This window comes from Plasmodium brasilianum, chromosome 11, assembly GCF_023973825.1.
Source record: "Plasmodium brasilianum strain Bolivian I chromosome 11, whole genome shotgun sequence".
NCBI lineage: Eukaryota > Apicomplexa > Aconoidasida > Haemosporida > Plasmodiidae > Plasmodium > Plasmodium brasilianum.
This window is the reverse complement of record NC_090124.1, coordinates 770,901-787,230: the sequence shown is the minus strand read 5'-3', so window position 1 is coordinate 787,230 and position 16,330 is coordinate 770,901. Positions and strand designations below refer to the sequence as shown.

General features: G+C 27.3%; 3 protein-coding genes across 3 annotated transcripts; 2 read left to right on the top strand and 1 right to left on the bottom strand.

The window, feature by feature from the left end:
• Positions 1-600: 600 nt before the first annotated feature.
• On the top strand, positions 601-2,034 carry MKS88_003634 (RWD domain-containing protein; the record flags this gene model as incomplete). Its single annotated transcript, XM_067216742.1, has 1 exon — positions 601-2,034. The coding sequence occupies one exon, from the start codon at positions 601-603 to the stop codon at positions 2,032-2,034; it is 1,434 nt and encodes a 477-aa protein (XP_067072446.1).
• A 1,317-nt stretch (positions 2,035-3,351) lies between these two features.
• Positions 3,352-8,607, top strand: MKS88_003633 (uncharacterized protein; the record flags this gene model as incomplete). The annotated part of the gene is made up of 3 exons (XM_067216741.1): positions 3,352-3,372; positions 3,612-7,290; positions 7,427-8,607. The coding sequence occupies 3 exons, from the start codon at positions 3,352-3,354 to the stop codon at positions 8,605-8,607; spliced, it is 4,881 nt and encodes a 1,626-aa protein (XP_067072445.1).
• A 2,050-nt stretch (positions 8,608-10,657) lies between these two features.
• Positions 10,658-14,020, bottom strand: MKS88_003632 (uncharacterized protein; the record flags this gene model as incomplete). The annotated part of the gene is made up of 1 exon (XM_067216740.1): positions 10,658-14,020. One exon carries the CDS (start codon positions 14,018-14,020, stop codon positions 10,658-10,660), a length of 3,363 nt encoding a protein of 1,120 aa, XP_067072444.1.
• Between the last annotated feature and the right edge of the window lie 2,310 nt (positions 14,021-16,330).

The following is a 16,330-nucleotide window of genomic DNA, read 5'->3' as shown; positions in this document are numbered from 1 at the left end:
ATATGTTATATTTGCATAAATTTACTCAAATATAATTTCTGATTTTTGTTCTTGTTCCTTTATCTGTTTTTTGTGTAATACATGTATTTTCCCTTTTTATACTATGTAAATATATGTACGATTTTTTACAATATTTAAAGTGAATGAAGCAAAATACGGATGTTTGAGAAACATCATTGTTCCCTGTACAATCAGTCGTGATATCACCCGTTTGTGCAACTATTATATATCACAATTTTCTTTTTTTTGTATTTTTATCAAACATATTTTTAACAGATTGAATGAATATCAAATAGGAAAATGAAGGAAAATTTTTTCATGTATGATTATGAAGTGTACTTAAAAAAAAAAATAATAATAAATAATAATGCGAAGATACCCAATAATAAATAAGATTTCGGAGATGCGCACAAAATTATGAACTGTTCATGTAAACTAGCTGTTATTTTATTTTATTTTTTTTTATTCTTTTCATCCTTGCGACAAATTAATAATTATATTATGAAAAATATAATAGCTCAAAGATAAAAGAATTAAGATGTAGCATAATTTTTTCCCCCTTTTTTAACTTCAGTTTTAATATAAATTCTTTTTTATACTATGTTACCAGGCAAAAGAGATAAAACACATGACAAATTGAGTGGAGTAAAAATACATAATAGTAACAGTAATAGTAGTAACGTGGGTAGTACTAATATTAGAGATAATAATATCAGAAGTTGTAATATCGGAAGTAGTAATATCGGAATTAGTAATATCGGAATTAGTAATATCGGAATTAGTAATATCGGAATTAGTAATATCGGAATTAGTAATATCGGAATTAGTAATATCAGAAGTAGCAATATCAGAAGTAGTCATATCAGAAGTAGTATTATTAATAGAAGTAATATCAAATCTGCGGAAGTGCATAGGGGCAAAATTAAGGGGAAGAAGGAAAATTTAGAAAAAAAAACTAAAGGCACTAGTTCAAACGAGGGAAAGAAGGACAATGAAACTTTTGTGGAGTGTGTTATAAAGGACAAAAAAGAAAGAGAAAAAATATTACTACAATGTGAAGAGTTGCAAAGAAAAGAACTGGAAGCTTTAAAATTGATTTATGTTCGAGATAAAGAATTAAATATAAAAAATGAAAATAATAAAGAAAGTGATACAATAATATATATGCAATTAAATGATGAAAATATTTCAGATAACATAATAAATTTAACTTTTGAGTTACCAAAGGATTACCCTTTAAAATCTTTTTTAATAATTAATATAAATGTAAAAAATTTCACACCTGATATGAATAGTTATATTAATCAAGAAATTTATAAAGATATTCAAAATTACTTGGACCAAGAGAGTAGTATTTTAAATATTATATATAAAGTCAACGAATTAGTCGAAAATATACAAAATAGGAAAGAGGCAGTAGTTGAGCATATTTCTTCTTTATCAGATGAACAGGAAAATACAAGTGATATAAAAGAAGACGAAGGTAACGAAAATTTTCAAAATTATCAAAACCAGATAATAGATGACAAATTACCATTTCTATACTATCATAATATGTCCTTTTCCAATCATAAAAAAATATTAGCCCGAAGGTTATGCTATTCACATCATATACTTAATTTAGTAAAAAGATCATGCATAATTAAGTGGGCAAAAGAATTAAAAATTGGAGGATATTCAAAAATAGGTTATCCCGGAATTATTATTTGTGAAGGCCCCAAAGATGAAGTAGATTTCTACATCAATAGTTTAAATAAATTGAGATGGAAACATTTTGATTGTAGAGGTATGGATGATATTGAATTAAATGAATATGAAAATATAGAAGAAGCACGAGTACTTCCAAAAACCATGCGTGAAATAGACCCAAAGGGTATGAGCACACTGTCAGACATATGTACCCAATGTGGCTTAAGGGACCTTTTCTTAACTAGCATGAAAATTTATAACCCAAGTAGGAAGACCGCAACGAATGAAAGAAACCAGAACGTACAAAACAATAATAAGGAGAGGAAAAAGAAGAAAATGAAGTGAGGAAAAGGGGGCAGAATAAAAAAAAAAAAAAAAATTTACATATGTATAAATGTGTATACATGTATATATATATTAGGAACAATCTCCGAATTATTTAAAAATGGGGAAAATTTTCTTATTTTTCGCAAAAAAATACAAAAGTTTTTCTGAAAATTTTTTTTCTTCCGTACATATTTGTAGAAATAATAATTTATGCGCGATATTGCATAATTTTTATTATGAGGCAGAAAAACGATATTATTTTTATCATTTTGTGCGTTTTTCATCTAGAAAATTCATTATTTACAAATAAATACACACTTGCGTAGATCAACCGTAAATTTATTTGTTATTTTGCATAATAATTTTTATATAAAACTGCAATGCACAAAAGATATCTCTACTTCCCCCCCCCCCCAAAAAAAAAAAAAATAAAAAACTATCTCTTTGTGGGTTTATTTCTGTTTTTTAAAACATACTCTTGTTAATATGGCATTTCCCTAGGCAAGTTTAGCAAGTGCACGTATATAATACATTAAGTTTTTAGCAACTTGAACTTACCAAAATGTGCAAATGTATATATGTATATATGTACATATAAATATATGCCTACACATTACATACATACACACATACACACATACATACATACACACATACATACATACTTACATACATACTTACATACATACTTACATACTTACATACATACATATTTTGCTTAATACATATACACAAAAACATTCGAATGTGTGTTAGCACTTTCGCGAACGCATGCTTTTTTGTAGACTATCATTAAAGTGAACATATTTTCTAATGGTTCCCCAAAATAAGTTACCACTAATTTTTTAAAAATATACATATGTATACATATACATATATATAAGTTTTTTTTTTTTTTTTTTCCAAAACCGTTAAGAAGTAATTTGTCAATATTTTTTTACATAGTTTTTGTAGGAAGTCCATTTTTTATATTTTTTCCATGATAAGTATAATAAAACTAACGAAAATTGAAAAACCGCTGTAATTTGTTTCATTTGGCTTATTCTCAAAATAATGGAATATACAATTTGTTAGCTATGTTTAATGTATAATTTTAACTGAAAAAAGGTATAAAAATTAATTTTTTTTTTTTTTGTCATTTATTTAATCTCATTTTTGTTCTAAGTCATTATTCTGTATTTAAAAAAAATAGAAGAAAAAGATATATACATACAATCTTTTGTTCGATTTTTTGTTTGATTTTTTTCTTTTTTTTGTGGAAATATTTTTTAATACTGTCAATTTTTCTTATACTCAGGAACGTAATTTTGGCCAAAATTTTGAAGTCACTGAAATATGAATTATGAAATAACAACAGTGGCGTCAATAGGCAATAAATATGTGTCTTTATTTGTACTAATTATTTAAAATACATATTTGTTAATTTTCTCGGTAATGTAATTTGATCAGAGAGATTATAAGTGTTTTTATATTTGGAATTTTTATTTTTTTATTTTTTTTTTTTCGTCCCTTTTATTCGTTTGCACTTTTGTATTTTTGTTCTTTTTTCTCTTTGGTCTTTTCCCCTTTTTGTTCGCATCCTTATATCCTCAAAGCTGCTAAGTTCGAATAGTAATATGTATAGCTTTCACAAAAATGTGCAGTTAAAAAATAAGGAGGATGATCTGAGACTAAGCTCCTTTTTGAAAAGAAACATATTCAATAGATATGAATTAAGACCGAAGTACTTTAATATGCCCATCTCTCAGATAAAAAGTATTAGAAATGAACGATTTGAACGTGTTTCTAAGAATTCATGGTATGACACAAGTATATTTAAAAAAGAAAAAGATATTTATTTATTTTATGGAGAAATGAAAGATGGGGACCCAGAGGGTAACGACATAGAAGCACCTAAAATTGCAACAGGATTAGTTGATGAGACGTATATACCTGGAAATGTAATAGATATATTTGATCCAATCATAGCAGATGATAAACAGTTCGATGAGTGTAGTAGCTTACCTAGAAATATATTAAGTTGTCCTATAAATAATATTGCAATCCCAAGTGAGAAAGGAAAAAAAAATAGTCTTCCTTTATTAAGTGATGGAGTTTTATGCAACACTGACATACCATTTATTAACACGAAAAGGAAAAAAGTGTCTAAATTAACGAAAATTAATAATATGAATAGGAGTAAAAAAAAAAATAATAATAATAGTAGAAACAGTAATAGCAATAGTAGTTATAATAATAATAGTAGTAATAATAGCACTAATATTAGCAGTAATAATAGCACTAATAATAGTAATATAAGGAATCACTACCTACGTTTTAGTAACTGCAAATTTAGTGTGAATGGAGGGCTTCACAGAAGCAGCAAAATGGACAGAAGTCATACAACCAAGTTAAAAAGTAATACTATAGAATTTAAAAATAATATAAATAAAAAAAGAGAAATAAAAAATAATATTTTGAAATATAAAAAGGGGAATAATTCGAAATATTGTTATGATTATGATGTATATACTAAGGACGACACGAATAAGCAAATTCATGACAAGGGAAGAGTCTACATATCTAAAGAGAATATTCCCCCAGTATATGAATGTCCAACTTTTTATGAAAAAAATAGTTATATCCTTCTGACAAGTAATATTTTTGGAAAAAATAGAAATAAAAGTATCACTCAATTTGATGCACTCAAGGGAAACATTGATGAAGAGGCAAACGCATCCTCCGTGCAGCAAGGTGTGGACAAGGAGGCGCATATTTCCTGTTGTGTCTTCCCCAATACCACAAACATTGTTAATAATGCTAATGCCGCTAACCCCACCAATACCACTAATATTCCAAATGACAATCATTTTGAAAGTAATATTAAGGTAAAATCCATAACCGGAAAACGAGAAAAGAAGCCTAGGTGTTTGCCCCCAAATGGAGATATAAAATTGGGGTCAAAGAAGTTTAACCATACGAATAAAAATGATGAATATGGTGAAAATGGTGAAAATGATAAAAATGGTGAAAATGATAAAAATGGTGAAAATGATAAAAATGGTGAAAATGATAAAAATGATAAAAATGGTGAAAATGATAAAAATGATAAAAATGGTGAAAATGATAAAAATGATAAAAATGATAAAAATGATAAAAATGGTGAAATTAGTAAAAGTCGTATAAATGGAGAAGATCGCCGTCAAGAAGTTGAAGAGAAAAGGTGCCCAATTTATGGGCCAACTTTTGAATCGCCTCACGAACCAAGGTATAAGCCAATTTACATGTCAACCAATCAGGGTGTTCATGAGGAAAAGAACATGCACAATTCAGGAGAAAAGGAGAAGATGCAAATTAGCACATGTTGCCAAGAAAAATACGAGGGTGTAAATGGACATCGAATAAATTGTATATTGTCAAAAAATTATACATTATTAGATAGGTATAATTTAGAATGCGCAGAGAAAAACAGAGGAATAAATGTTTTGTTAGACCCAGTAAATATAAAACATAAAAAAGAGTTACTTGCACGACAAATGAACAGAAAATTGGGGATATCCGAACACATGACGATGAAGGGTTTAGGAGGAAGTGATTCTAAAAGTAGGAGCAAAATTTTGTTAGAAGATAAAAATGTTCCTAATGATATCAATAGTATGCAAATGTTGGAAGTGTTGCCTGATGATAAAATATGCTTGTACAGAAATATGAATACAACAGTATGTTTAACTATTGACTTTACAATATATAAACCTATACTTGTGAAAAATATAACGCAATTAAGTGTACACATAAATAATAAAATCGTAAGAAACATTTATATAAATGAATATCCTCATATATTTACTGTTGTAGTACAACAAAAAGTTAAAATAAATAACGAAAGAACACTAGCTAAAATAAAAAACAAGTTGGTTAGTATAAAAGAAACTAATATATTAAAATTTGTCTTTCTTAATAATGAGAAAGAATTGGGATGCTCCTATATCAGTATTAAAAACTTGTTAATATTAGGATTAGAAGGAAGTGTATTTATACAAATTAATGATCATATAAAGGATACAAACAAAGAAAAGAATTTTATACATTCTCAAATTATTCCTTTATATAATCAAGAAATGAATATTTTAAAACCCAAAGTATTTATAAGCTACAAAATCACTTGCCCCAAGTTCCTTGTTGATTCTATTCCACTTTGTGAAATGGTCACATCTAAGGAGAAAATAAAATATTTGCAAGATACAATAAGACATGTATATAACTTTATTCAAGAGTCTTCACTACTCAAGTACGTAAAAAATGAAAAGTTTGTAACTGTAATTAGTGAAAAAGGGATTTGTAATAAAGGGGGGAGAAAGGAAAGCGAAAAGGGGGGCGAAGGAGGGGGTGAAAGTGTAGGCGAAAGAGGAGGCGAAGGAGGAGGTGAATGTGTAGGCGAAAGAGGAGGTGAAAATGTAAGCAAAAAAGGAGGCGAAGGAGGAGATACAAATGTAGATGTGCAGACTGATTCTAAATTGCATCACTTACTCGGGAGTAGTTTTGTGGATAAGGAGGAAAAATGTGAGGAAGAAATAAAAGGTCATTCAATATGTAAAAATAAAAAGGAATTGCCTTACTCTGAACAGTCTGATGACCAAGAAAAATTAAAATTAAAACAAAATAAACGGATAAATAAAAATATTTTTTGTAGTGTTTGCAGTGAAAGTAGTAGTACATGTAATGCAAAACTCTGTGTAGAAGAAAGCGACAAAATAATAAGTACAGATAACAGAAATAGCAAAATTGCACGTTGTAGTAGTGATAACCATAACTATAATAACCATGATGGTTATATTTCACGCTGTGATGAATTTACTGCTGAAAAGGATGGAGAAAAACAAAATACGCAGAGTGAAATTAGTATAAAGAGTACAGGAAGCTATCAAAAAAAAAGGGACAATAATACTACTCATGAGCATTATAATTGTAAAGATGATTTCATAAGGGCTAATTTAGAAAGAGATAAAGCAGAGCATCAAGAAAATCATGAAAATAACAGGAATAATGAAAAGTACAATAAAAAAACAATGGGTGATGACAAATCAAACCAAATTACAAGCGATAAAGGAAAGCATGGAATAACTGACGGAAGTGAGAAACTCCTTCAGGGGATAGAATCTTCCTTTGAGGGGAACAGTACAGTAAAATTGAATAATCAAGATGGGTCTAGATATACAAATGACAAAATCTTACATAGAGAACCTTATTTTGATAGGGATGAAGAGAAAGCTAAAAAGACGAACAATTACCCACTAAGTAACGTTAATTATGGAAAAGGAAAAAAAAAAAAAAAAAAAAAAAAAAACAAATATAATGAGTGTACTTTCTATAAACCATGAAATATATAGTGAAAAAAGGAAAACACAAATTGAAGACTTAAATGATATAATAGAAAAATATAAGAAAGAATTAGACCAAAAAAGGTTAGAAATAGAAAAGCTGAAACACTCGAATAACAACATAAACATTTTGTATAAAGCATGCTGTAGAAAACTGCTAAAAAAAAATAATAGTAGTAAATATATAAATGCCCAAACAAATATCTTAATTAAATTTAATGAACAGGACAGGTATAAATTAAAAGATGACAAGGTGCGGAAGGACAACCCCGTGGAAAGCGAGCAAAGCCTACCTCTAACAAAGGGAAACTCAGTCCAGGATGATATACACATGTTAAAAGATAAAGAAGAAAATATTAAAATAAAAAATAAGAAAAGTAATAAAGATGATAAAAATGATGGAAGTTATGAAAATGATGAAAGTGTTGAAAATGATGAAAGTGATGAAAATAATGAAAATAATGAAAATGATGAAAATGATGAAAATAGTGAAAATGATGAAAATGATGAAAATGATGAAAATGATGAAAATGATAAATATAGTGAAAATAATGAAAATAATAAAAATGAGAAAAATGAGAGAAATACGAATAATAAAAAAAATTATACTAACTGCCATATTAACCGCAGTACTTCCTTATCGGAAGTATCTGTAAGGGAACGATATGCCAAAATGTTAATGCAAAATGAAAGATGTTCCAGTGAATTAGTTATGCATTATGTAAAGAGAAGTGAAAAAGAACTACCCTTGTATTCAAAATCAATAGATGAATGTATACGTAACATGTTTAATTCTCGCAAGGAAAAAATTTACAAAAATACAAAAGGCACCATAAATATCAGAAATATCCGAGACAATCAAAAAAAAAATAGCAGTTTTAGAGAAGCAAAATGCTTTGAAGGAAAAGAAAAAGAAATGGAAATTCTTCTAAACAGAAATGAATCATTAAAAAAAGAAATAAATAAATTAAAATTTAGTAATGCAAAATATTTAAATGGTATACCAACGCCGAATGGTTCTTATAACATAAAGAATGAAAAACAAATTTCCACGCTACAAAAACCTGAAAAAATTAGAAGTCATGTAGAAAGTAATTATCATAACATATACACAGAGTCCAAAAAAATAAGAAATTTTCACAATGATATTAAAAAAAAACATAGGTACGGCAATAACAATAGATTTAATTTTCCTCTTCATTTTTCTAATAGTTATTCACATGACCTCGTGTAGGATCCACATATAGACAGTAAATGTGCAGAACGTTAAACAGGCGAAAAGCGGCGCTGAATATATATTTTAAATTTGTAAAATAAATGCACATTGATAATTCGCCCACACACATATTTATGTACATATACCTATATTGGTATTAGTCTGTGTGTACAGATACATGTGAATATAAGAAACACCCACATTAATGTGCTAAAGTGCAGTTATTTCCCTTTTTTTTTTTTTTTTTTGTTTCTTTTTTTCGTTGCTAGTACGAAATAATGAACATAATATAAAGGCTATACTTTAAATGTAACCAAATATATATTTGTAGTAAAATAATATTATTATACCTAAGACATTTAGTGTGGTTCAATTATAGCTTATTATGAATATTTCTCAAACGCGTTCAACCATCCATTCAACATTTGATACAACAAATACATCATATAAAACGATATTAATATCTCATGCCATTCAAAAAACCTTTAAGAATATAAATGTATATCGTACACAGAAAAAAAAAAAAAAAAAAAAAAAAAAATACAAATATATATATATATATATAACTGGCCATATGATGGGAATTCGTTTTTCTCCAAAAAAAAAAAAACTTGCACAACGTGAAAAAGCGCAAAATTTTAGCAAAATAAAGGAAAGTTCTAAGAAAAAAAAAAAGAAAAAAGTAATCTCCTAAAAAGTGGTAACTTAAAAAAAAAAAAATTAATCAACATAGCTAGAAAAAAAAAAAAAAAAAAAAGAATAGAACTTTTTTAATGATCCTTCCCATTTATATCTATTTTCCTCAATCCCCATTTAAATAATTTTAGTAATAATGAAAAATATTTTCAATCTTCATTATGATTTATTTGTTTATTAAGGTTGCAGGGTTGTGAACAAAAAAACGAAACGATTTGATATGAAATAAAGTAAAATGTGTAGCTATTTCATTTATTCTCATTTTGTTGTATATTGTACCTCATTTTAACGTGGCCTTTTTATTAACACGGTATTGTCTATAATAAGGATAATTAAAGGAATTACAAATGTTTTGAAAATGTGTCTATATATACATATAAATATATACACACACACGCACACATATGTACATATATATATTTACAAATGTTACATAGAAACAGAAAAAATAATGCATCATGTTTCTTAAAAAACATTTCTCTAATATTAATAAATTAACAAAAAAGTTTAATCTTATTATTCAAATGTATAAGTTGCTTTATTTTTGATTAACGTAGAAATTATTAAAAAGTTAAGTATACGTTAAAATTATAGTCAATGAACGTTTATAAATATTTAACAAAATAAATAAAACCTACGTTCTTTGCTGTCAAATAAATATTAGGAAGCTCTATGTGAAGTGTCGTGTTACATCTCATGGTAATGCACAAGCATGAATGGTACTTCTCTATCTCTTTTCTTTTTTTCTTTTTATTTTCCTGTAATTTTTTTGGTTTACATTTAAAGCAGCTAATAACATAGAGTTTCACATTTCTCTACACTGTTAAGTGTACATATGTGCATACATACGTACAAATATAAATACAGACAGAGACATACATGCATGTGTATATGTATATATATATATATGTATGTATCCTTTAAACTAACTTTTTACGTTTTACAATACAACCCTTAAACTTTCTTGTGTATATCCGAAGTGTCAAAATTAAAATACAGGTTTCTACAAAACTGATATCATATTACTGTTATTCGGAAATCCATTTTCTACGTTTTCTTTATAGTAGAGGAGCTCTCTAAAATATTTTATATTTTTAATAGATGCGCAAATAGACGTTATATACACATGCATATTTTCCTACTGCCATACATGCATTCTTAGTTTGCATCCTCCTCTTTAATTTCCTTCCAATAACTATGTTCTATGGACCAAATATCGCTTTCCTTTGATCCGTACGTATATAGTGCATGACTCGTGGGATTTGCTTAAATTTTATTTTATTCTGTTTTGTATAGTTTTATTTTAACTTATTTTGTTTTGCTTAAAATTTTTTTTTTTTTCCTCCCCATTCTTCTCTATCTATGGCGGACCTCACTTTTTACCTGTTTTTGCTTTGCCAGAATTTGCTCTATTTTTAGTTTTCCCCCTACGTGTATTTTTTTTTTTATTGTTTCTAATGGACTCCTCCTCGCTTTCTCTTTCATATTCACTTTCGTCCTTGTTGTTACTATTATCCATGTAGTTGTTATTGCTTATGTAGTTGTCACTGCTATAGCCTATATCATTTTCGTTGCTACTATCTATATAAGTGTTGTTCCCGTCTATGTAATTGTCGTCATTCCTGTCAATGTAGTCGTCGTTACTATCTATGTAGTTATTATTGTTATTATCTATGTAATTGTCGTAGATGCTGTTTTCTTCCTCAAGCTCCTCATTCTTCTCATAATCCTTTTTCTTCTCATCTTTATCTTTCTCCTCAGTTATTTCATTGTCTTCCTCCTCTACCTCTTCCCTTTTGACATTTTTCTGTTTATTCCCCTTCATCATATTTTCCATTAATACTGCCTTTTTTTTATTAAAATTGCTCAAGAAAATCTCTTGTTGTGAGTTTTTCATTTTTAAGTTTTCCTTATCCTCTTCTTCGTCTTCTTTGTCTAACAGGATCTTACTGTTAGTTGCATGTTGGTTATCATTTGCTGGAAGATCCATTTTGTAATCAGATATATCAGTTTTGTTAAGGTCTATTTCCTCCAATCCTCTATTATAGAAACTAGCCATTTCATTAGTAAATAATAAATCATTCTTAATTTGTCCCCTAGAAATAATATTCGTAAAATTGGAAAAAGAATTAGCATCTTCAAAATATGGAGAGTTTAAATGATTACTTAGCAATTCATAACAGACATTAGTTAAGTGGCATGTAGCACATTTGAAGGTGAATGACCATCCACTAATAAGCAATGTTTTTCTCTTTTCTTTCATTTGAATTTCTACATCATCTGCATCATTACTAATGGAATGAGCAGTGGAGCACTCATCCGAAAATCTCGTCCTCAAGCCGTGAACGGCGATGTCTTCTGCGTCGCCCCTCATAGGGCCAGAAACATTCTTCCCGCTGTTACTGTTACTTTTGCAATTATTATTACCATTTTCGTTATTGTCGTTATTTTCGTTATTTTCGTTATTTTCGTTATTTTCGTTATTGTCGTTATTTTCGTTATTGTCGTTATTGTCGTTATAGTCGTTATTTTCGTTATTTTCGTTATTTTCGTTATTGTCGTTATTTTCGTTATTGTCGTTATTTTCGTTTTTGTCGTTGTTGTCATTATTACCGTGGTTGCCGCTGCTGTTGTTACCATTCGAATCGTGCATGCCCTTGGTCTCCTCATGCACACCCTTCACAGAATTGTCCACGTTGCCCCGCTCATCGAAGTCCTCTTTTTTTTCGGTATCGCTAAAAATCTTTTTTTGCTCATTTGTGCTTCTAACAATTTTAAAATCTATGTCTTCAATGTAGTATGACCACTGCGGTGATGCATCTTCAGCATTTGAAAAAAAATGAATAAATTTATCCCAAGTAATTACAATAACACCATCGAGTGATTTATTAAAAATGCCTACACTAGTTAGATAACCTTTAATATTTGAGCTAAATATACAAAGTAAAGATTTTATATTAATTTCACTGTTATAAAAAATGATGGCATTGTTGATAATATTTAATGCATTATTTAATTTAGGTATAGAAATACAGTTTTCATCATATTGAAAAGGAGTTATATGTTTTATCAAATCATCATCATCCATCATTGTGACTGAGTTTAAATTGTCAAACTGAGATATTTCAATATTCTTTTCTTGTAGAATGGAGTCATATAATATATTCATATTACTTAAATAAAAATTTAAGAAGCTTTTATATATGAGTATATATGAACATAATATATCACGAACAGTATTTTTTTTCCATTCTGTTAATTGGAAAAATATTTTAACACTTGTATATATAATATCTAAATATTCATTTTGTATTTTTAATAAATCTTTTACATTTTTTAAATATTTTCTTTGACATAACCATGAACACTTTATTTTTTTGGAATCTTTTATTCCATCTGATCGAACTATTTCTGAATTAGAATAGCTATTTTCAAAATACCTCCAATAATTTTTGCACACATCTAACTGTTTTAAGAAATCACTTTTTCTTCTTTTAAGCCCTTCCATTAAATTTTCTTGTTCTTTCATATAGCTATCTTTTAGAATATTTAGCATCTTTTGACATATTTTGTTGTCTATGATATCACAACTTACTTTCATGCTGTTCATTATTTTTGTATAATTCATGAATCCGTACTGAACCCAGTCATCAATAATCCTATGATTTAAGTTGCATTGGTTTCCGTTCACGTTAATAACGCTATCGGCAATTTCTTGTATTTTATTTGACGATTTTCTAGAGATATTCTTTTTTAGAAAGTATACACTATCCGCAGAATTAGCAGTATCCATATTCACCTCTGAGTTGGCGTTTCTATTTTGGTCGCTGCTGCTTCTTCTGCTACTGTTGATACTATTTATGTTGTTGATTGTGTTATTAACATTGTTATCATTCTTTGCAACACCAGTTCTGCTGTGTTCTCTATTTTTTTTCTTCCACTTATCTTTCTCGTGCTCCTTTTGGATCGTTTTATAAGCTGAGGAGGGGCTAGTCTGCCCCTCTTTCATATTAATACTATGAGTACCATTACTGTATACTTCTCTGACATTACAACTGGAGGAATTCTTATCATAATTGTTAATGTTGCCATTATTTGCATTATATGAAGCATCTCTGGAATTTCTTGTTTTTCCATCAGCCCCTAAAAATACGTTCTCCTTATTGATACCTGTAAGTTGACTATTCTTTGTTTGTTGTTCTTCGTTAGAAATATTTAAAAAACTTTGTGTCAAATTATTTATCCTTGGATTACCTACGGAAACACTTCTATAATACTCTGTATCATTTTTTAAAAATTCTCTAAAAAATCTATTCAAGTTATTAATATTATAAGTGCCATGTTTTATTGCTTCAAACATTTTTTCAATTATTCGTTCAAGGAAATTTAAAAAATTATTCGTGCAATTTTCTCGGCTTTTATGATATTCAGTCATTTCTATAAAATAATATTTTTTATACACTTCAAAAAATATTTTTTTTTTTTCTTGTATATTCGGGTCATCTGCTATCAAACTGTTTACTTTACTTAGTTCATTTCTCAGGTTATTTTTCCAACTATTATAATTATTGTTAATTTTATCATCCTTCCCTTGACTTCTTTCTCCATTGAATGATGAATTAAGGTATGTTATACCATTACCACCTGAGTTTAAAATCTTTGAGTATGATCCTTTGTACTCGTCAACTTCACCTTTCTTTGGAAATATCCTTTCCCTATTTCGGTTGTCTGGCATATTACCCAGTTGTACATTAACACACACACACACACACACACACACAAGTACAAACGCTAAAGTACAAACGCTAAAGTAACGTAAAGAGGGATTGTGAAAAGCGTAGACCTTCAGAGATGCAACACGTTTAAAATGTATGGAGTATAAAGTATGTGGGGTTTAAATTATGGGGAGTATAAATTTTGTGGAGTGCAAATTCTGCGGCGTGTAAATTTTGAGGAATATAAACTGTTAGTGTAAAATGTGTACACAAAATATGTACATGTAAAACATGTTCATCAGGTACAATGCATTTTACACACGTGATGCGTTTAATGATGTACTATGTACAAAAAATGAGATAAAACGAAATAAATCCATGAATAAAAAAAAGAAATAAATATAAAAAAAAATTCAAAAAGAAAGAAGGAAAAGAAAAAAAAGAAAAAATATATTAAATATGTAATAATGTAACCTAAATATTTCAAATTAATAATAATAATAATAATAATAATCGTAATTATAATAATAATAACTCTAATAATAATCGTAATAATAATAATTGCAATTATAGTAATAATCGTAATTATAGTAATAATCGTAATTATAGTAATAATCGTAATTATAATAATAATCGTAATTATACTAATAACAGTAATTATACTAATAACGTAATTATACTAATAACGTAATTATACTAATAACGTAATTATACTAATAACGTAATTATACTAATAACGTAATTATATTAATAATCGTAATTATAATAATAATTATAATTAGAAAGCACTGATGAAATCAAACACTGAAACAACAGTGCCATGACGTAACAAAATAATATAATGGCCAGGTGTAGCAAAATGCAGAAGTATTACAAAATTGTAATGTGAAAAAAAAAAAAAAAAATTGATCTTTTTTTTTCTTTACAAAAAAGACGATGAAAAAAAATAATACGCTTTGTAAATTGCATAATTCGTATTTTCCCTTTTTTTTTTTTTGCTATTGCCCGTAAGAAGTTTAATTTTCAAAATTTAAATGTGTATTTTTTTGTAATGCGTTACAAAAATAAAAAAAAGAAAGAGGAAAGGTAAAGAAAAATGAAAAGATATAGAAAAAGAAAATAAATAGGAAAAGGAAAAAAAAGGAAAAAGAAATAGATAAAGAAAAGGAAAAAAAAAGGAAAAAGAAATAGATAAAGAAAAGGAAAAAGAAAAAGAAAAAGAAAAAGAAAAGCAAAAAAAAATGGAAAAAGATAAGCAAAAAGAAAACTTAAGTATATAAAAACAACTGTTTGCATATAGTTTACATATATTGTCAATTATAGTACCAAAAAAAAATATCCTTTTTTTACAGAAATTTTCGCAGTGTTCCCGAAAATTTATTTTAAATGATTTGCTTCATTTTTTTTTTTTTTTTTTTTTTTTAGTTGAAGTACCTACAACAAAAAAAAAAAAAAAATGCAAAAGAAAAAGAAAAAGGCAAAGGTAAAAGTCTAGTATAACGCTAATTCACAGTTTAGTCGTTATACATTTGTCACAAAGAATCGTTGCAAAGAACACTGCAAAAAATGTTCCCCCTTTATCAGATGAATTGTTCATCTTAAAATATAAAAAAAAAAAATTATTTTCTTTGATATTTAAATTTTTTTTTTTTTTTTTTTTAATATTACAAAAAAGTTGTATAGACAATAAAAGAAATAAACAGGTATATGAATAAATAAGTAAATAAATGAAAAAAAGAAAGAAAAGAAAAAAAAAAACAGTTTACATGGAATTTGAAAGGTATAATTATATATTGTATGAATATATGTTAAAATACTCCCTCTATTTTACCCTGTGTAAAGAAGGAATATACGAAAATATAGTGAGCATTTTTTTTTGAAGGCATAATCGTAAAGACGTCAAACTGTAATATTTACTTTTAATGTTAATATTTAACTATATACATTTTAAATAATAATTAAAGGTAAAAAAATTTAATTCAAAAAGAAAAAAAAAAAAAAAAAATGCGAAAAGGTAAATTGTACATATGAAGGATAAGGTAAAAAAAAGTGTGTGCATCAGGGTAACAATTTCGCAATTTAAAAAAAAATTCTTTTCTGTGCCTTTTGAAAGATAATGATGTCAAGTGGTAAAAAAAGAGATTATTTAAAAAATAAAATAAAAAACAATGAAATAAAAAACAATGAAGAAAAAGAAAATGGCGTAAGAAAATAATGGCGTAAGAAAATAATAGCGTAAGAAAATAATAGCGTAAGAAAATAATAACGTAAGAAAATAATGACGTAAGAAAATAATAACGTAAGAAAATAATGACGTAAAAAGGTAATAA